The sequence below is a fragment of the Spinacia oleracea genome, chromosome 6, assembly GCF_020520425.1.
Source record: "Spinacia oleracea cultivar Varoflay chromosome 6, BTI_SOV_V1, whole genome shotgun sequence".
Classification (NCBI taxonomy): Eukaryota; Viridiplantae; Streptophyta; class Magnoliopsida; order Caryophyllales; family Amaranthaceae; genus Spinacia; species Spinacia oleracea.
The window spans coordinates 142,322,341-142,344,969 of record NC_079492.1 but is presented as its reverse complement, the minus strand read 5'-3'; the positions used below and the strand labels follow the sequence as shown (position 1 = coordinate 142,344,969).

The following is a 22,629-nucleotide window of genomic DNA, read 5'->3' as shown; positions in this document are numbered from 1 at the left end:
AAGATGCCTTAATTTTTTTTCCTGGTAATTCTTTCTGGTTAGTTAATAGTGAGTGCCATAGAGTTCATGTACAATACTGGTAAAAATTTACATAGAGTCTCATAGAGATTGAGGTTTGTGTTTCACTCCATATCCAATGGTTCAAGAGCTTGTATAAGAATTACATAAGGAGAATATTCACTTTTACTCTGCCTCTAGTATGCAGGAAGTTTATCGGAATATACATAGGTTGCAGAAATTTATTAGCGAACTGTTACACCCTGCAGATTTGCGACAAGAACCCGCTGATCTCAACCCTTTCAATCTACAAAGGAATTAATACAGCATCCCAATTAAATTCCACACTTGCGCGCAATCAGCTGAATATACCCTTGCACAAAATCTGCAACAAAGAAAAGTGTATATATATTAGTAGCCAAAAATTCGGCGCGACAAACTTGGGTATTTCTGGAAATTTTGGTGTAAATAATCCATAGTTTTAACCATTTTCTTAAATCAAATCTCCCATTAGTTAGGAATAATCCCTATGCGAATGAGCCACAAGGGCAATGCAAATTACAAATGGGGGCGGAGAGATTCGAACCTAAGACCTATTATACAGAGGTCAATCTTAACCACTAAGCTGAGACCTCAATGATTCTTCGTTGGGTCTGTAGTATATAGAAAAATTGCATTTCAGATAGTACTTGGGATCATGTTTTAGGTATAAGGTCAAGACAACTTCAGAAGACTTAAATCAGATAATTAGCAGGGGATTACAGACAAGTATATTGTGTATACCTTGACCTTAAGCTTGGCTTCCTTCTGGTATTGTCAACATACGCTTACTCGAATCAAATTCTAATTTCGTGCCACAGCTGAAGAAAGATGTTTCATAACGATTATTAGACAAGAAATAATTAATATATTTCTCAAGTTCCAAAATTATTTGTAGCAGGTAGATTATTTCTTACTCTGAGCATTTCACACTGTTGGTGGCGCCGCCACTGGATACTGAAAGAATAGTTCCAAAGAAGGAGAGGTTCTCTGTACCACAGTTAGGACAAGTGCCCTAGTAGATGGTAACAATATATTAACCACATGATTAAGGACGTTAATTAAATTGTTATGCTCATGAAAAAAGGGGATGCATTACCTTCAAAATGAGAAAATCTCTGACAATAAGCTTTGTGATGGCCTGAGATAACCATAGTATTGCTGGAAGTGCAGCAAACCATGTGAAAATGAAACTGAAAGGCTCTGGAAGCTGCAGTGATGTAAAACAGAATGATCAAATTCCTGCAGTTACTGATGAATACAAGAATAGGAACACAAATAGACTGAGATTGGTGAAACAGTAAGTAAGATTATTACCTCCAACAGTACAGTGATCTCAAATCCGGTCAGATCATCCAAGAAGAAAAACCTGTTCAAGAGTTGAGCCATTTCCTACATCAGATTTGATGGTAGATCAAGGAATATAATCTGAAAATATTTGAATTCTACTAGAGGAGTACATGACTCTGAGTAACATAGGCGAAAGGGGAAAGGACAGTAAACAGGTTATAGATATACTCACAGTCCAAGGGCAACGACAGCAGCTGGAACATTCAACAAGAACATTTTGAAGTAGTCAACACTGAGGTCGCTGTAAACCTGTCAGACTGAAGCTCATTAGGAAGAATCAAACCATCATAGATATCAAGTGACTCTAACAACTTAAAATAATTATATGAACACTTAACATTTAAAGTAAAGATGCTAATGGAACATATCAGACCTTTCTACTCCTAAGACTGCAACGAGGACCCTCCACGACAATCATACTACCTCCCGTCTGGAAAACAAGTGAGTGGCATCAGCAATTGACAACAGGTTAGCTGATAAAAATACTGAGGGATTATTTATAAGAAAGAAGTCTGTTCCAAGCAGTCAGCAAGGTACAGACCTTAAGATTCATCTTTAGTTCATCAAACTCCTTATCTGACAAAATTGGTTTTCCAGCTACATAAGCCATGGAAGCTTCTAGAAACCTCTGCTCATCAGGACCTGTTTGGTGAATTAGTCAAGAAAATGAAACAAGTTACACTTATTAGCATCATCATTAGTCAGGAAACAACTGAATAGTTTCGAATGTTTTTGACAGTGTACAAATGAAACTAACTTAGCATTACTATGCTGCTTCCTTCCCACATTAACTCTTCCTTGAGATTGTCGAATTCCTCGTTTGACATGACAGCTTTCCCCTCATAGTAGAATGACTGACCACCGAAAAGAGGTAGTGTTATAGTCCATACTCAAATGTTCTGTTCTGAATACTAAGAAGCAGGGAAAATGAAGAGAAACTAGCTAATTAAACAAAGAGTTACTATATGTATACTTGTAGTGCTTGTAAGAAATCCTGTTCAAGATCCCCTATTGATTTCTTTGCCTTCTTGTCAATACTGCAATATTGTAACATATTACTGTCTATAGTTTCGTCTTCACCTCCCGTCTGACCTGAAAATTACAATTACTTTTACTTAATACTTCTCATTTTTCACAGAAGAACAAATGAATACAAGTATTGCAGAAGAAGCTAGTAAGTCGAATTTTCTCATTGGATTCTATTTGTTTTTTATTTTATAATACTCCTATTTGCATTCAGATTAATCATCTAGGATAAGTTTCTTGCATCTTCAACTAGGATAATCTAATGCTTCGTTGAAGAACTCATTTTGAACTGGTCAAGATTGCAGTGAGCTCACTAATTCGAATCCTTTCCCACTTCATTGATGTCTAAGTCATGAACTCATGATCTAGAGGCCAAGCTAAAGGCTTACATGAGCATCACTAATTTTATTATGAAATTAGATTGTTTGAAGATCTATATCATTATTATAACTTCGGAAAATGTTTGATTGGCCCTCAGAGTTGCGAATGCTAATAGACCCTTAAATCTATATCAGTATTATAACCTCGGAAAATGTTTGATTGACCCTCAGAGCTGCGAATGCTAATAGACCCTAAATCTATATCAGTATATCATTATTATAACCTCAGAATATGTTTGATTGGCCCTCAGAGTTGCGAATGCTAATCAACCCTTAAATGTTATGACCAAATATGTTGTAAGAGTATGATTTATGAGGTACTGCTAATTGTATAAAACAACCAACATCCAGCTTTGAACCAATTACTTGAAAATAAACTTCAACATACTTCCATTATTTACAAATACTTGATCATTCAAGTTCGATGACATGGCCTATTAATCATTGCTTAATGACTTGAACCTTTAATAATTGTTTGATGAGAGAAATAATGGTCAAAATCAAATCTTTAGAGTAAGTACTTGAACATGAAAAAGTGCCAAAAAAAAACCTTGCTTATCAGTAGCAGCGTTGGGGGCAAGAAGTAAGAATCTACGGCGAACTGCGAGACGGCGAACAGCCATGAACTGAGAAGAAGCATCCTTCAAAGAGAATGATAATGGAGATGCAGTGGAGACTGTAACTAAGGGTTTTCTTCTTGGAGCTGAAAAAATCCTTGGGGAAGTTAAAGCAGCAACCCCTAGTTTGGAAGCCATTTTTTTTTACCACTTTTCAAAAATTATTTCAGCTCAAACAGAGCATTCTTCACAGGGGAAATAGTAAAGGAATTTTCTGGGCATTGTGGTTTGAGTTTGGAGGGATCTTTTGGAGATAAGGCAAATGGTGTATTGTGTGGAGGGAAATTAATTGGGGCTTTCTAAAAGATCTATACTTCTTCTGTTGGGTTGGAAATTAGAATTGTTTTTTTGGCGTTGGTTTTGATTTCAGTAAATCTGCCATGTCATCAAGGTGGCCAGGTGGGATGTTTTTTATTGGCTTGTCATTCTAGGTTCTTGGGCTTTTCTTTGGTTGACACGTGGTTGGATTGTGGATGGCTCGATGTGGACTAAGTTGCACACAAGTCTGGTGTCGAGGGAAACAACCTATATAAACAACCAACAACTGATTGTCAAAAATAAACATTAATTCGACAAAACTAGTTGTTAGACTAAATAATACAACCAACAACGTTTTTGGTGTGTTCCTTTCACGTGAAATCTCTCGGACTGAAATGAACTTGTAAACTTATCTAAACTTATGGACCACATTTAAAATTATTAGACTTTATTGGACCAGGTTGCAAGAGAGTAAAATCAAAAGTGTAAACTTCTCTAACCTAAACTTATCTAAACTAATTGAATCTAAAACCTCTCTTTTTTCATAGGCGAGGATAACTAGATAAGTGAACAATTATACGGGGTAGCAAATTACAGGTAGAAGTGTTATACTACATCCGTTTTTTTTTTAATTGTACCATTTTTTTTAAGGAAGTTGCATATTACTTGCGTCATTTCCTTTTATGGTATGCATATTCACATGCTTTTTAGTGTGTTCATAAACCAAATACTCAGTTTACCCTTATATACATATTTTATATTTACCATCAATACCTAAAATTTAAGGGTTGTAATCCTACCTTCTCTTGTGGAGTAGAACCAATAGGTACTAGTGGTGGCTTGGCTGTTTTTGGGTGGAGTAATTTAGCCATCACGGGTGTTTTTTGCTCAACCAACTTTGTAATGTGTAGTGTAAGAATCTAGTGTTAATATTTACTACGTTATGTTCTTTTATGGTTCCCCGTTGTTGGAAGTAGGCCATTAGTTTGGGCTCAAATGTTAGAACTTCTTTATTTGTATCCAAAATGCCTAGTTTTGGGGGATTTTAACCAAGTTGAAGATTATTGTGACAAACTTGGGGGTTCAAATTTGATACGAGTGTGGGATGAGATTGTAAGTTGGAGATTACAGAGTCGACTTATTGATGTACCATTCTCCGGGCCGAGATATACGTGGACTAATAAAAGAGATGGCCTCGGGTTAATTTTAGAGAGATTAGATAGGGGGTATATGTCTAATGATTGGTTTTCGTCCTTTCCGGACAGCAAAATTGTAAACCAACATTTTCTAGCCTCGGATCATGCTGATATTATTTTTTCTACTGATGCTAGACAAATTAGAAAAACAGACCATATCAAATTGAGGTGTCTTCAATTTGCTGAAGTTTTTGATGTAATTAACAATGTTTGGAGAACACCTGGTCAAGGGTTGCCTATGTTTATGTTGTCTAGGTGATTAGTTGAACTTCATTTGAAAATTTAGCGTTGGTGTTTGTTTACTAAAAAGTTATGGGGTGTTAATTGGAAGGAATTGAATGATGACCTTACCTTGGAAGGAACTTCCATAAGGGATCTATTTCAGGCTGAAGATTACATGGGAAAGGTTGATCAAGCCTTTTCTCAAGCTTCCATTAAAGTTAAATTTTAGAGGCAACGATTGAAAGAGCGTTGGATTTCAGATGGAGATTTACCAACATCCTTGATGTATACTAAGGTCAAAAGGAGACAAAAGAAAAATGAGATTCTAATTTTAAAAGATCAAGATGGTGATTGGATTGAGGGACAAGAACAAGTGAAGGGTCTTTTGGTTGATTCTTTGAAAGAAATTTTTCATTCAAACCAAGATGTTTATTATAATGATGATCTTGACATGGTTTTCAGAGAATTAGATCTACCACAATAATCCCAGGAACAAGGATCTGCTATGTTTGCAATGGATAACTCAAAATCTCCAGGTCCTGATGGTTTCACAACAGCTTTCTTCAAACTACACTGGGAAATAGTGGGAAGGTCAGTTTGTGACGCTTTTAAGAGTTTCTTGGTTGCGGGCTATCTTTTGAAAGAGTGGAATCATACTATCCTGGTAATGATTCCTCAAAACGATATTCCAGAAGAAGTAGGCCATTTGAGGCCTATCAGTCTATGTAATACAATTTACAAGTGTGCCTCTAAATGCTTGGTTATGAGGATGAAGTCCATCCTTCCATCCATCATTTCTCTATCTCAGCATGCTTAATTTCATTTCAAGTAGATTTATGCCGGATAATGTTCTCATTAGTCATGAACTTATCGACAAGATCAATCGTCGTCGAAAAGGTACTGGGTACCTAGCTACAGTTAAAATTGATATGAGAAAAGCCTATGATAGAGTTCATTGGGTTTTTCTATTGAAATCTTTAAAAGCTTACGGCTTTCCTTGTCATTGGATTCATCTGATCCACTAGTGTATTTCAACGGCATCATATAAAGTTCTCCTAAAGGGTGATACTTCATATCAGTTTAAGCCTAATTGTGGAATACGTCAAGGAGATCCTTTATCGCCTTTTCTATTTCTCTTTTGTATGGATGTCTTATCCCGTATGCTGCAATTGGGTAGTGATATCCACTTATTTAAAGGGATTAACATCACTCGAGGTTGCCCTCAGATATCGCATCTTTTCTTTGCGGATGATGCCCTTATGTTCTTCAAATCTACAGAGGACAATTGTACACAGGTGAACAACATTATTTCCAGATTCTGTGCGATTTCGGAGCAACAACTGAATCTTCAAAAATCTCATTTCAAGGTTTGTCCTAATACACCTGTGGATGTTAGACAAAAATTTAAATCCATTTTTCAAATGAACCTGGTTCCTTCTTTGTCAACACATTTGGGTGTTCCTGTGGATTTGGTTGGTCCTAAGCACTCCAACTTTCAGTTCATGTCGATAAGGTCGCTGCTAGGGTTAATTCTTGGAATTATGTGCCTCTTTCCAATCTCAAAAGCTGATTTTAATTAACACGGTCCTTGTTGCAATGTCGACACATGTTCTTTCTTGTATGGAAGTTCCAATTTCAGTTGCATTCAAAGTCGATTCAATTCTGGCAAAAAATTTCTGGTCTAATAATAATACTTCTGGTATGCACTAGGTTAATAGGAAAACTATTCAGCTTTCTAAGGGTATGGGAGGTTTGGGAATTAGGGGAATGTAATCTCTAAATAAGGCTCTACTGATGAAACAAGCTTGGCGGATTTTCAATACTCCTCAATCGTTGTTGGCAGGGATTTGTGGGAGGAAATTTTCAATGCCACTAATAATAGGAATTTCTGCTAGGTTTGTTGGGAAAAGTTTTTCATGGGGAATGAGAGGTTTGTGCTGAGCTAGTAACCTTCTCCTAAAAGGTTGTGATTGGAAAATCGGGAATGGTCGGCGAGTGGTGGCAGGTAAGGATATATGGGTTCTAGGAGACATTTCGGTGTACAATTCAGACGTCCACCTTCAGAATGCGAGAGATTGGAGGGTTAATCAATTTATTCTTCCTTCGGGCAAATAATGGAATCATACTAGAATCAAAGCAAGTTTTGATTTTTATCATGCTCGCCGAATTGTGAGTATGAAGCTGCCTTCTCAAGATGAAGAGGATACTCTTTACTGGCGTTATCACAAGTCATGTAAGTTTACAGTTAAAACTGCTTATGCAATGTTAGTTGTAGAAGACTTGACTCTAAGCCATAATAGACCGTCTTCTGATTATTTCAAGAACCTGTGGTCTATGAAAATTCCTCCTAAATGGAAGATTTTCTTGTGAAACGTTTTCATAATGGAATTGCAACTAAGGTGAATCTTAGACACAGGGGGGTTGAGGTGAATATAAAATGTGATACTTGTGCGAATGGAGATGAAGGTATCCAGCACATTTTTTGTTTTTGTAGTATTGCAAAACACGTTTGGAGGGATGGTTTGCTTGCGATCCATTCAGAAATCAATGAAACCATTTCCTTTGTGGATTGGTTTCTGAAATATATCCGACTATTTCAACGCCAGGATGGAAAGAATAATCAAAGAAATGTCTATTTCATTAGCACTAAATGGGCTCTGTGGTTATCGAGGAATAACCACATTTTCAAGAATGCCATCACCACTATCGCTTCAGTTTTTGCTTTAGTGAAAGAAGGGCTCGATCAACATGATATTTTCAGTAAGAAGCTTGGCAATTCTTTACAACTTCTACATCGAACCAAGTATTCCACTGGTCCAACATATATGCTTCTTGTGGATGGTTTCTCTAGAGCTATCATCAGTGATGCTGGTACTACTGGTCCAACATATATGCTTCTTGTGGATGGTTCTTGGCACAAGAATACGACCAATGCGGGGTTGGGTTGGGTTTGGGAAGACCACAACAGAGCAGATGGAAATGTTTTAGGTGGAGCATATTCTGGGACTACAACAACTGCTTTACATGCTGAGACAATGGGCTGCCTCCTTGCTTTGTAGTGGGCCAATCAAGCACGCCTGGAAAAAGTTACTATCCTCACTGATTCTCAGGTACTGGTTCATATGTTCTTGGAAGATGATTCAATAGAAATTCAGATGCGGTGGACAATAGATGAAATCAAGCGAGTAGGTAAGAGATTTTCCTGGTGTAGCATTCATAAAGTGGATAGGCAGCGAGTTGATCAAGCACATAACCTAGAAAAAAGAGCGGCTGCAAATTTAGTATCATTTACTAGTTTTATGTAGTTGTTGTTTAGTAAGCTAATGTAAAAAAAATAAAAAAAATCTACCTAATTTATTTGCTGTCGCATGGGAGTTCTTGATATTTGCTTCATTTTTTAGTGTTGTCCCCGACCTAAAAGGCGCAGGTAAAGAAATAGAGGAAATATACATTTCAAGAATTTGTAGAACATGGAAATCAAAATATAAATTAACTTCGTGTATAATGTGAAAACAATTAATATGCATGATCAAGTCACACATTATCACATATACCAAAATTAAATACAAGTTAGTTTGGTGTTCCTGACTCTCCTCTCCACGGCTCTTGTTGGTATTCAGCATGGTATTCAGCCTTGCACCACACGAGCAACCAACATATCAAAGCAAAGCAAAACAAGCAGCAGCAACCTTGTGCACACAATGACCAGCTCAACAACTTCTAGAAGCAGTGGCTAACTGATTCCCTAGATTTAAGGAAGGTTGTTAGAGCTGTTAGAGCTGTTAGTTGATGATCTATTTATGCAATAAACTGACAATGATGAGCTGTACATTTAGAATGTTTTGATTGGTGGAAACACCTCATAGAAGTTAGCATACAGATTGTATAAATATAGTTCCTGCTGTAATTATTCGAATTCATTCAATGAAATAATATCTTCATTCTTCTTAAGCATTTTCTCTCTAATTCTCTCAAGAAGTTTTCATCCTAAAGAGGTGAAAATTGACATGGTATCAGAGCAAGATCATTAGATCCTGCCTGAATTGTTTCCGTAAATTTCTACTTCTTCTATATTGCTTGATCAATTGATCAAGTTGTTCTCAATTTAGAATCCTTGATTCTGTTTTTCAGCAGCTGAAATTCTGTAGAATTTCATCTTTGTTCTCTTCAGAATGCCTACTGATACTGATTCTTCACTCAATCCAAATTCAGCTTACTATCTCAGCAATAATGATCTTAATACTTCAAAATTGGTCAATATAGTCTTTGATGGCAAGTGCTTTAATGACTGGAAAAGATCTATGATGATAGCTTTGTCTGCTAGAAACAAATTGTGTTTTGTTGATGGAACTTTGGATCAACCAACAGCAAACTCAGAAAATTTTAGAATCTGGAATAGGTGCAACGATTTGGTAATCTCTTGAATGTTAGGATCTCTTGAAGTTTCAATTGCAAGAAGTGTTTTGTACCTCAAAACAGCAAGAGATATCTGGTTAGATCTTGAAGAGAGATTTTTTCAATCATCTGGTCCACAGTTATTCTCAGTTCAGCAGAAACTATGTGATTTGAATCAAGATGATGATGAGCAAATCTCAGGATTTTTCACTAAGATCAAACTTCTTTGGGATCAACTAGATGGCTTGGATCCTTTACCATCTTGTATATGCACTGGCTGTAATTGCACTCTCACACAGAAACTTCTGAAGTCTCAACAGAATCAAAGGTTGATTCAGTTTTTGATGAAATTGAATGAGAAGTATGATCACTCTAAAAGCACTATTCTCATGATGAGTCCACTTCCAACAATCTCTAAAGCATATGGATTATTGCTTCAAGAAGAACAACAGAAAGAAGTTAATAGCAACAGAAATCACAACTTGGAATCTACTGTGTTCACTGCAAGAAAGTTCACTGATAATAGGCCATATAAGTCTAACTATGGTTCTAGTTCTGGCATGCAAAACATAGGTGGAAATCAACCAAGAAACTTTACTTACAGTAGAAACAATTTATACTGTGAACATTGCAAAATGAAGAATCACACTGTTGATAAATGTTGGAAGCTACATGGCTATCCTAAGGATTTCAAAGGCAGAGGCAAAAGAGTAGCAGCAGCTGCTCAGTTAGAAGAGTTTACTGAAAAGGAAAGTCCAACTGAGGGAGATACAGGAATGGTTCATGCCACATTTACAGAAGAACAATACAACAAGATTTTGGGCCTGCTTAACACTCAGAAAGTTGCTAACCAAGCCGAATGTTCTGGTTCTGGTTCTCTTGGTTTAGAAACTACTACTCAATTGAGAGGTACATTTTGTCTCCTTTCTAAATTTAAAGCTAAGTGGATTCTAGATAGTGGTGCAAGTGATCACATGTGTTCAGAGAAAAAAATGTTCAGTAAGTTAGAATCTGTTGATGATAAACAACACACCATCACAATTCCTGATGGAACAGAATTACAGGTAACACACAAAGGTATAATTGACCTAGGAAATAATATAACACTTAGGAATGTGTTGTATGTTCTAGGTTTCCAGTTCAACCTGATTAGTATTTCTCAACTCTGCAATGATATCCAGTGTTCAGTTTTATTCACACATAATGAATGTTTTGCACAGGACCTTTCCAAGAACAAGCATACTCTGCTTGGTAGATTGGACAAAGGCCTGTATTGTTTGAATGAAGAGTTGTTGGCATCTGATAGCAGTACAATGTCACACAATTATGCTCTTTCCAGCATGGCATCTGAAGTTGAAGAAGCTAAACTTTGGCATCTTAGACTAGGACATATTTCTTTTGGAAAAATAAAGAATATTAAGAACATTAATGTCAAAGGTTGCCTAGCTGAATGTTTTTGTCAGATTTGTCCATTAGCTAAGCAAACAAGGTTCCCTTTCCCCACTAGCACTATTAAGTCAGTACAGCCCTTTGACTTGTTACATGTAGATGTATGGGGGCCCTACTCTGTACTTGATTCTTCTAGATGTAATCAGTTCTTAACAATTGTGGATGATTACACTAGGATGACTTGGACTCATTTAATGAGAAATAAAACAGATTCTGTCAAAATTATGACTGATTTTTTACTGTATGTTGAGAATCATTTTGGTTTTACAGTTAAATCAGTTAGATTAGATAATGCACCTGATTTGACAGAAGGTGCAATGAAGGAATTGTTTCTTAGCAAAGGAATTCTTCAACAGAAAAGCTGTAGTCACACACCTCAGCAAAATGGTGTGGTTGAAAGAAAGCATAAACATCTTCTTGAAACTGCAAGAGCTTTGTTTTTTCAGTCCAAACTACCTGATAAGTATTGGAGTGATTGTATATTAACTGCTACTTTTCTGATCAACAGAATGCCTTTAAAAAGTATTCAGTTCAGTACACCATATGAGAAGCTATTCAAACAACCACCTGACTTATCTCACTTGAAAGTCTTTGGATGTCTGTGCTACATTACTACCTCTAAGGTCAACAGATCCATGTTTGACCCAAGAGCAGATCCATGTGTTCTACTTGGATACCCTCCAAATCAGAAAGCTTACAAAGTTCTCAATCTCAACACAAAGAAATCAGTGGTTTCCAGGGATGTTGTGTTCCATGAACACCATTTTCCTTTCCATTTCTCACCTGATCCATCAGTTGCTTATTCCACTCAATTCTTTTTACCAAATACTACTCCTTACTCTTCAGATTTACCTGATATTTCATCACAAGATCTTGATTCTTCTAATTCTACAACCACAACTCCCTTGTCTATTTCTGTTGTTAATTTCCCCACATCTGACATCTCTTTCACTCCACCATCTTCTCCACCTTCTCCACCAGCACCTAGAAAATCTACCAGAACTATCAAACCACCCTCTCATTTCAATGATTATGTTTGTCACAAACCTCCAAAACACTGGTGCAATCTTGTGGCTTATGACAAATTGCCAGATCACCATAAGCTTCTCATTGCTGCACATATGGAACTGGTTGAACCTACTACATATTCTGAAGCTGCTACAGATTCAAAGTGGATAGATGCAATGGATAAAGAAATCAGTGCATTGCAACATAACAAAACCTGGGATTATGTCCTATTGCCTAAAGGAAAGAAGGCCATTGGATGTAAATGGGTCTACAGGATCAAAAAGAATGCAGATGGCTCAGTTGAAAGATACAAAGCCAGATTGGTTGCAAAGGGGTTCACACAAAAATATGGTATTGACTACCATGAAACATTCTCTCCTGTTGTCAAAATGGCCACTGTGAGGTGTCTAATTAGCTTAGCTGCCAGCAAACAATGGAAACTTTTCCAGTTAGACATTAACAATGCCTTTCTTCATGGCACTCTTGAGGAAGAAGTATACATGAAGGTTCCTGAAGGTGTTTCAGCTCCCAATGGTTATGTCTGTAAGCTAAATAAATCTCTTTATGGCCTTAAACAAGATTCAAGGCAATGGTTTGCTAGGCTTCACTGTGAGCTCAAGTCCCAAGGGTACATACAATCAAAGAGTGATTATTCTCTTTTCATCAAACATGATTCTGCAGACATTACAGTGGTGGCTGTCTATGTTGATGATATTATCATCACAGGCTCTAATGAAGCTACAATAAAGGCTCTTAAACAACATCTACATAATACTTTCAGTATTAAAGATCTAGGGATCCTAAATTTCTTCCTTGGAATTGAAGTTAGTCAGACATCTGATGGATACATTTTAACACAGAAGAAGTATACAAAAGAGCTTCTCCATGATTGTGAATGGGATTTGTCTAAACCTACTGTCACTCCTTTTCCTCTTGACATGAAGCTGACAACAGATGGTGAACAATATTTCAATGCAGAATTGTATAGATGCTATGTGGGAAAGTTGAACTTTCTTACTCACACTAGACCTGACATATCTTTTGCTGTTCAATCCCTCAGCCAGTTCATGAAGGAAATAATGCCCTTGGTCCAAGTATGCATTCTATGTTAAGTCTAATAAATGCGGTTCAGTATTAATTAACAAGTTAATAATTCAGTGAGATCAAGTGAGCTGAATGCCTAGCTAGAGGCCGCTTCAGTTCAAGTGGAATTAATGATATTAATCCACAGCTTACTCTTGACTGAACCCGTAGGGTCACACAAATAGTACGTAAACGGATCAAGTATTTAATGGCATTAAATACTCCATCTATGAATATTCGGAACCGACGGATCTTGGTTTCAGTGGGAGCTAAGATCGTCACAGGCAAGAAATGAATACTCCGGAAACGATGATATTGCCGGAAACGGAAATATGGATCGTATCGGAAATATGAATATTATCCAAGTCGTAGATGTTGCCGGAAACGGAAACATGGTACGTATCGGAAAATATTATTGGAAATGGAAATATTACCAGAATCGGAAATATTGCCGGAAACGGAAATATTGTCAGAATCGGAAATATTACCGGAATCGGAAAATAATTCCGGAAACGGAAATATTAAATATTTGTTCGAAACGGAAATTAATTCCGGAATCGGAAATATTAAATATTGTTCGTATCGGAAATAAATTCCGGAACTGGAAATTTAATCGGAAGCGTATCGTACGAATTAGCATCGGACGAGGCTTGCCGGACGAAGGCCCAGCACGAAGCCGGGGCCATCGCCCAGCAAGCATGCGCGCCACAAGCCCAGCCAAGGCAGCGCCCAGGCCTACCGCAAGGCAGGCCCAGCGCGCGCCAAGGGCCACGGATGCGTGGGCCGCGCTGCGTGGGCTGCTGCTCGCACGCGCATGGGCAGCCCTTGTGGCTGCCGTGTGTGTGTGAGTTTGTGCTCATGCGTGATTCCTGAATCTACAAGAGTCAGTGTATGATTAAATTTCTATTCCTAATTGGATAAATTAATTAAATAGAATTCATGTAGGATTCTAATTTCAATTAATTCGTATCCTACTAGGATTACGATTCCTTTTCCATAACTCTATAAATAAAGGCCTAGGGGTCATAATTTATACACAAGTTTCAAAGTATTCAAAAGTGAGTTTTTTGAGAGAAAAATTAAAACACACATCTTGCTCATAAAGTGCCGAAATTTTCTAGTACCTTAAGGGCGATTCTAGTTGGTCAATCTTAAGGCGGATCCGGACGTGCTGTGGACTATCTACGGAGGGACGACACTTGGAGTCCTAAAGACTTGTTCTTGTTCGGTTCGGGCGCAGCTAGGGAGGGCACGCAACAAAGAGTATGCATCTAAATTATGCTATATGATTATGTGTAAATAATATGTTGTCCTGGGTTAATGGTTGTTTCCGCATGATCTATGTAATGTCATATGTATCATAACCTAATAGTGGTATCACGAGCCCCTTATTATTTTCATAATCTAAATTGCATGAACATGGTTAAATATTACAAATTTGCAAGAATTAAAAGGGGTGATTAATTTTCGTAATTGTTAATTAATTGCAAATTGCGTTTATTTAATTATACGTACGCAGTTTTTCGGCATTTTCTTCGTTACTCATCCGAATTGAGTGATTTTTGTGTCAATTCCGCATGTAAAAGGCATTCTAAAATTTTGACAAAAATAGTATTTTTCTGCCGAACCCAGAATTCTCAAATTCGAAGCCTAACTATGACTTTTCGAAGGTTTTAGTTTTTCGAATGCAAAATTTCGTAAATTTAAGATGTTAAATTAAATATTTGCGATTCTTGTTGATAAATCTTGAATTTTTGATTGACCTACTGCATATGTTTAACAAGTTTGAATGCCTAGTCTTGTTAATTATGCAATCTAATTTGTAATTATGATTAATTTGTTGAAAATTAGAATAATTTAGAATTAATTTGATTTTCATAATTAATTGTAATTTAATTAGAAACCTATGATTAAAAACCACCATAAAAATTGTAAATTTACGATAAATTTTAAATTTTTATGACCTAGACTTGAATCCATAACAATCGGAAATCAATTGGATAATAAATTTTCGATTTTTTCGCCCTAAAATTATGAAATTAATAATATTTATTAATTTGTCATTAATTTTAAATATAAATTTTAAATTTTTATGCGATTCGTTCATATAAATTGCACGCACGAAGCAATGGACGCTTCGTGTTACCCTTAAGGGGTGTTGTATAATGCGGGCATGCGACGACGAGCAAGGGAGCTCGTCGCCCGTGCGGCACGAATGCAATGAGCAAGGGCGTAGTGCACGAGCACAAGGCAGCAGCCCTGCCTTGTGTCGTGTGCCACGAGCAATGAACGAATGGGCATGGGCGAAGGGCGAGCCAAGGCAGTCGCGTGTGGACAGCAAGCGAGCTGCGCCACAGCGCGCGCTGCCTCGCACAAGAGCGCGCAGCCTCGCGCGCAGCGAGCGCAAGCTCGCGTGCCACGAGCGCTGCGCCCAGCATCACTCGCGCGCACAGCGCGCGATGTCGCGCGCCCAGCGAGCGATGTCGCGCGCCAGCGAGCGATGGCTCGCGCGCACAGCGAGCGATGTCGCGCGCCCAGCGAGCGATGTCGCGCGCCCAGCGAGCGATGGCTCGCGCGCCCAGCGAGCGATGTCGCGCGCCCAGCGAGCGATGTCGCGCGCGCAGCGAGCACGATGTGTGCGGAGGCTTGCGATAGGGAAGCAGCAGCTATGCGACGAGCGCATGGGCTGCGCGCACATGGCCAGCAATGGCTGTGTGCGTACGGTCCATGGGCGTGCAACGCGTAGGGTGTTTGCGTTACGATTAGATCGTTTTGAATGTTTAATTTGAAAATTTCAGTTCACGTAATTTTAATTAATTTTAAAATTAATAATTTGAATTATTTTCTTGGATTTTAATTTTGAATATTATAATTATAATAAATGTTATTTATTCTAATTATTTTACTAAAATTAAAATCATGAATTAATTTAAATACGACTGAAATTAAATTAAATTTTTGGATTCAATTATAAATTGATATGAGCTTTAAATTTTAATTAAATTTGTATGTTTCCGGTTGGACTAGAAATACATTTTTATGTTTAAAATTGGTAAAGCATATGAATTTATTGGTTTAAGTGGGAGCGCTTTTTAGTCATAAACTCTTGATTAGGTCTACAAATCCTTAAGGTTAAAACAACTTGATTAGAATTAATAAGGACTGAATAATTGGTAGATTATTGGTGCCCTTGATTAATTGCTGCAAATGTTTACGTGATGCATAATGTGTTTTACTAACCAGCTATGTGGGCCATTCATGATAATGAATGGGTGAATGGTATATATTGTATATGTACTGTTTTGCAGGTTATGAAGTGACTAGTATGGCCCAAATAGGATAGAAAATATGGTCTGCGTACCATTAATTTGAATGTAATTGGTCTAAAGTACCAAAGTTATTTTTCAATTCAAATATGGTCTGCGAACCATCAAATAGTTGTAATTAGTTATAGCTTATCCTATTTGAAGAAAATGGTGCCTCCCACGGAGATTTTCAAGACGGACTTTGAAGTCAAAGCTTCAAGATGAAGTCGGGCCATACTAGATCACAAATATCTTATGCATGTTTTAAGTTATTTATTGCTTTAAATATGTCTTAAAATGCATGAGATCAAAAGCTTGATTATGTTGCATGATTAAGGATTTTAGTTCACTTAAAATCTAACCAACATAGTAAGAGCCTTAAGTTCCAAACTTAAAAATTGAGTTAAAAGGTGCCATGCCAAAATATACACTTGCTTGGATATCCTTTACATCAATCTAGTAATAGTTTTCGCTCAGCGAGGTGTTACTTATTGGTCCTAAAGGGGCAAGGTACACAAATAATTGTGAGTACATGTTAGTTTTGGTGAAACTCAACGATATAAGTAAGGAGTCCTTTTATGTCGTGGCAAATTCGATAGGTTTACCTAATAAGTTCTTAGACGTACCTATCAACCAAGAATAGTTTCTAGACTATTAGCAAAAGGCTTTTGCTTACCTAAGATGTTCTAGGATTAAGTCGACAAACTGTGCTTAGTTCTTCAATGATTTTAGGATCTTGGAATCATTTTATTCACACCTGCCGGAACACATAACTTGAATAAAATGCTTAATAAACATTGAATTATGCATGTATGCTAGAATTTAAGTTTATTAAGAGAAACTGTGAATGGTTATTTATTTGTTTATTCTTTTCAATTGTAGTTTTTAATATGGCAAACAACAATTCATTCAACATTCGATCAATTCTCGAAAAGGAGAAGTTGAACGGGAAAAACTTCCTTGACTGGCAAAGGAACTTGCAAATAGTTCTTATGCAGGAAGAAAAGGAGTATGTCCTAGATGAGGCGATGCCCGAAGCTCCAGGCGACGGGGTCACTCAGGCTGCCCTCAATCGTTGGATTGATGCCAACAAGGATGTGAAATGTCTAATGCTCGCCACCATGAGTGCGGATCTGCAGAAAACGTTCATCAACTCAGATGCTTTCACAATCATCAGTGAGTTGAAGAACATGTTCCAAGATCTGGCTCGAGTCGAAAGATTCGAGACTCATAGGCAAATTCTTGAGACCAAGCTTAAGAAAGGCGAGCCCGTAAGTCCACATGTTCTCAAAATGATTGGACTCATTGAGAATATGAGTCGGCTGGATCAGCAATTTTCTCAGGAAATGGCTATAGACACCATCCTCCATTCTCTTCATAGCGGGTATGATCAGTTCAAACTGAACTACAGTATGAATAGTCTGGACAAAACGCTCACTGAGCTTCACGGTATGCTGAAGACCGCTGAAAAGACGCTCAAAAGTGATAAGCAGGATGTGCTTATGGTGCGTGGGGGCAAGTTCAAGAAATCTGGAAAGAAGAGGAATGCTAAGAAAGGTGGCAACAAGGCCAGCCCAACTAAGCAAACTGGCGCCAAATCTGCAAAGAGGAAGGTCAGTCAACCCACTTCTGAATCCGAATGCTTCTACTGCAAGAAGAAGGGGCATTGGAAGAGAGATTGCTTGAAGCTAAAGGAAGATCAGAAGAACGGAACAGTCGTTCCATCTTCAGGTATTTTCGTTATAGACTGTATACTTGCTAATTCAACTTCTTGGGTATTAGATACAGGTTGTGGCTCACACTTATGTTCCAATCCACAGGGACTAAGAAGAAGTAGAAAGTTAAGCAAGGGTGAAGTCGACCTACGAGTGGGAAATGGAGCACGGATTGCTGCATTAGCCGTAGGAACTTACTATTTGTCGTTGCCCTCCGGGCTAGTTTTGGAACTGGAAGAATGTTTCCATGTTCCAAGTCTTACTAAAAACATCATTTCAGTTTCTTGCTTAGATGCTAAGGGATTTTCCTTTATAATAAAAGACAATAGTTGTTCGTTTTATTTTAAAGAGATGTTTTATGGATCTGCTAGATTAGTCAATGGACTTTATTTATTAGATCACGACAAACAAGTATATAACATAAATACCAAAAGGGCCAAAAAGGATGATTCAGATCTCACCTATTTGTGGCATTGTCGATTAGGCCATATAAACTTGAAACGCTTAGAAAGACTTCAAAGGGAAGGAATTCTAGAACCATTTGACTTAGAGGATTATGGTAAATGCGAATCATGTTTACTTGGCAAAATGACAAAGCAACCTTTCTCCAAAGTTGGAGAAAGAGCAAATGAACTATTGGGTTTAATCCATACAGATGTATGTGGACCAATGAGTACAAATGCTAGAGGTGGTTTCAGCTACTTTATCACTTTCACTGATGACTTCAGTAGGTATGGTTATGTCTACCTAATGAAGCATAAGTCTGAATCCTTTGACAAATTCAAGGAATTTCAGAGTGAAGTAGAGAATCAATTAGGCAAGAAGATTAAGGCACTGCGGTCTGATAGAGGCGGTGAATATCTGAGCTATGAATTTGATGACCATCTAAAAGAATGTGGAATTCTATCAGAATTGACTCCTCCTGGAACACCACAATGGAACGGTGTGTCAGAACGGAGGAACAGAACCTTGCTAGACATGGTCAGGTTGATGGGTCAGGCCGAACTTCCATTAGAATTTTGGGGACATGCACTAAATACAGCTGCACTCACTATAAATAGAGCTCCGTCTAAAGCTGTCGAAAAGACTCCATACGAATTATGGTTTGGAAAGCCTCCAAATGTGTCTTTTCTTAAGATTTGGGGATGTGAAGTATACGTCAAACGATTAATTTCAGACAAACTTCATCCAAAATCTGACAAATGTATCCTTGTGGGCTATCCAAAGGAAACAAAGGGGTATTACTTCTACAATACATCTGAGAACAAAGTGTTTGTTGCTCGAGATGGTGTCTTTTTGGAGAAGGATCACATTTCCAAAATGACAAGTGGGAGAAAAGTAGACCTCGAAGAAATTCGAGTCGAACAACAAACTCTAGAGAATGCTCAAGATGACATTCAGGATGAAACTCAGAGATCTTTAGAAGAATCTGGTGAGAATCATGGTCAATCTAGAAATGTTACCCCGCGTAGATCGCAAAGATATAGATCTCAACCGGAAAGGTACTTAGGTATTTTGACGAACGAGAGCTATGACGTTCTATTACTTGAAAGTGATGAACCTGCGACTTACAAGCAAGCTATGACGAGCCCTAGCTCCAAGCAGTGGCAAGAAGCCATGCAATCTGAATTAGACTCCATGTCTGAAAACCAAGTATGGGATTTGGTCGATTTGCCAGATGGCTACCAAGCCATTGGAAGCAAATGGGTTTTCAAACTGAAAAAGGACAAGGATGGGAAACTTGAAGTTTTCAAAGCTAGATTGGTTGCAAAAGGTTACAGGCAAGTCCACGGTGTGGATTACGATGAAACCTTTTCACCAGTTGCAATGCTAAAGTCTATTCGAATAATGTTAGCAATCGCTGCATATTACGATTACGAAATATGGCAGATGGATGTCAAAACTGCTTTCTTAAACGGCGTTTTAACAGAAACTGTGTTTATGACACAGCCTGAAGGTTTTGAGGATCCAAAGAATGCTAAAAAGGTATGCAAGCTAAAGAAGTCAATCTACGGATTGAAGCAGGCATCCAGGAGCTGGAATATACGTTTTGATGAAGCAGTCAGTGACTTTGGTTTCATCAAGAACGCGGACGAATCTTGTGTATACAAGAAGGTCAGTGGGAGCAAAATTGCTTTCCTAGTATTATATGTCGACGACATATTGCTTATCGGAAATGACATTCCTATGTTGAACTCTGTCAAGATTTGGCTTGGGAAATGTTTTTCGATGAAGGATCTAGGAGAAGCACAGTACATATTGGGCATCAAGATTTACAGAGATAGATCTAAAAGGATGATTGGACTTAGTCAAAGCACTTATATCAATAAGGTGCTTGATAGGTTCAAGATGGCAGACTCCAAGCGAGGCTACCTACCCATGTCTCATGGAATGACTCTAAGCAAGACTCAGTGCCCAAAAACACTTGATGAGCGTAGACGAATGAATGGGATTCCATATGCATCATTGATTGGTTCAATAATGTATGCTATGATATGTACACGCCCGGATGTTGCGTACGCACTCAGTGCTACGAGCAGATACCAGTCAGACCCAGGAGAGGCGCATTGGACTGCTGCCAAGAACATTCTGAAGTACCTGAAAAGGCACAAAGATGACTTCCTGGTCTATGGTGGAGATGATGAATTAATTGTTAAAGGCTATACGGACGCAAGTTTCCAAACCGACAAAGATGATTTCAGATCACAGTCTGGGTTTGTCTTCTGCCTCAACGGAGGAGCAGTAAGCTGGAAAAGTGCTAAGCAAAGCACCATTGCGGATTCTACAACTGAAGCGGAGTACATTGCTGCACATGAAGCAGCAAAGGAAGCTATATGGCTAAGGAAGTTCATAGGAGAACTTGGTGTAGTCCCCTCCATTAAAGGACCAATAGCCCTGTATTGTGATAATAACGGAGCTATTGCACAGGCAAAAGAGCCTAGACACCACCAGAGAGTCAAGCATGTACTTCGTAGATTTCACCTTCTACGAGAGTTCGTTGAAAGAAAAGAAGTCGAGATAAGCAAAATTGGAACTGATGACAACATATCAGATCCATTAACTAAACCTCTGCCGCAAGCGAAGCACAACTCGCACACTGCAGCTATGGGAATCAAGCATATTGGAGAATGGCTTTGATGTCTCTGTTTAATGTTTTAAAGTTTTAGAGTTTAAATCTTTGTAAAACATTATTGGTTAATCATTCACAATAAATGAAAGGAATTCATTTTTCCATTTAATTTGTGGTTTATTAAATGATGAGTCCCTTCAACTTGACGATATATTCAAGATAGACTGTCAGGACCAGTCCTGTGACTAAGAAATGTCTATCAAGTGAACTTGAATGTCAAAGGTTGAAAATGGTCCCTAATCGGAGTTTTCTATAAAATTGGACGCATAGAAAACGTTAGACGATTAGAATGCAAGATGACTAGTAGTTCTGTTTCTTGAACTATGTGGACATGGCAATGTCATAATCATTTGCATAGATACTTACTTTGGGAAGACTAGTATCGGACAAGACCTATGAAACTTTACTGTAAGAGATGAAAGTCTGTCATAAGTAAATTTCATTAAATTATTAGACACTAAATCCTCAATACCTGAGTGATTTGAGATTACTTGTTTGAGAACTGGTTGCTTTGACGTTGACCAACCGTCGCACCGTAAAAGGAGGCTATAAAGGCAACGCTCAGGTAATCACCTATCAAACGAAGTCTAATCTCAAGATCGCAAGATTGGGATTGTCCTCCCATAAATCGGGATGAGATGCTTAAAAGTTGTACAAGGCCACTCGGAGAGCTAGAAACTGTGAAATGCATGGCCGTGCTCGGATGAATCATAGGCTATGATTATCTGTTTATTTGATCAGTTGAACTCTGAAACCGAGGAACACCTCTGGACATAATAAGGATGACAACTCTTACCTTATGTTCAAGAGCAAGCATCGAGCGACAAAGGAATTAGGAAATGCACACTTGTCCCTAAGGACAAGTGGGAGACTGAAGGAAATAATGCCCTTGGTCCAAGTATGCATTCTATGTTAAGTCTAATAAATGCGGTTCAGTATTAATTAACAAGTTAATAATTCAGTGAGATCAAGTGAGCTGAATGCCTAGCTAGAGGCCGCTTCAGTTCAAGTGGAATTAATGATATTAATCCACAGCTTACTCTTGACTGAACCCGTAGGGTCACACAAATAGTACGTAAACGGATCAAGTATTTAATGGCATTAAATACTCCATCTATGAATATTCGGAACCGACGGATCTTGGTTTCAGTGGGAGCTAAGATCGTCACAGGCAAGAAATGAATACTCCGGAAACGATGATATTGCCGGAAACGGAAATATGGATCGTATCGGAAATATGAATATTATCCAAGTCGTAGATGTTGCCGGAAACGGAAACATGGTACGTATCGGAAAATATTATTGGAAATGGAAATATTACCAGAATCGGAAATATTGCCGGAAACGGAAATATTGTCAGAATCGGAAATATTACCGGAATCGGAAAATAATTCCGGAAACGGAAATATTAAATATTTGTTCGAAACGGAAATTAATTCCGGAATCGGAAATATTAAAT

General features: G+C 38.0%; 1 protein-coding gene across 1 annotated transcript; it reads right to left on the bottom strand.

Moving 5' to 3' along the window:
• Positions 1-49: 49 nt before the first annotated feature.
• Positions 50-3,733, bottom strand: LOC110784357 (PGR5-like protein 1A, chloroplastic). The gene is made up of 11 exons (XM_021988801.2): positions 3,343-3,733; positions 2,360-2,478; positions 2,144-2,240; positions 1,928-2,028; positions 1,760-1,816; positions 1,559-1,635; positions 1,354-1,405; positions 1,136-1,246; positions 954-1,051; positions 781-857; positions 50-382 (listed from the first exon to the last, which is right to left on the bottom strand). The coding sequence occupies exons 1-10, from the start codon at positions 3,545-3,547 to the stop codon at positions 788-790; spliced, it is 987 nt and encodes a 328-aa protein (XP_021844493.1). The 5' UTR covers positions 3,548-3,733; the 3' UTR covers positions 50-382; positions 781-787.
• Between the last annotated feature and the right edge of the window lie 18,896 nt (positions 3,734-22,629).

What these genes read in the sequence shown, in the direction of transcription:
- LOC110784357 (XM_021988801.2), bottom strand. Translation starts at nt 3,547, where the DNA reads ATGGCTTCCAAACTAGGGGTTGCTGCTTTAACTTCCCCAAGGATTTTT. An exon ending in GAGATTTTCTCATTTTGAAG is followed by an intron (nt 1,052 to 1,135) that starts GTAATGCATCCC and finishes ACCATCTACTAG; the next exon opens with GGCACTTGTCCTAACTGTGG. An exon ending in AACAGTGTGAAATGCTCAGA is followed by an intron (nt 858 to 953) that starts GTAAGAAATAAT and finishes ATCTTTCTTCAG; the next exon opens with CTGTGGCACGAAATTAGAAT.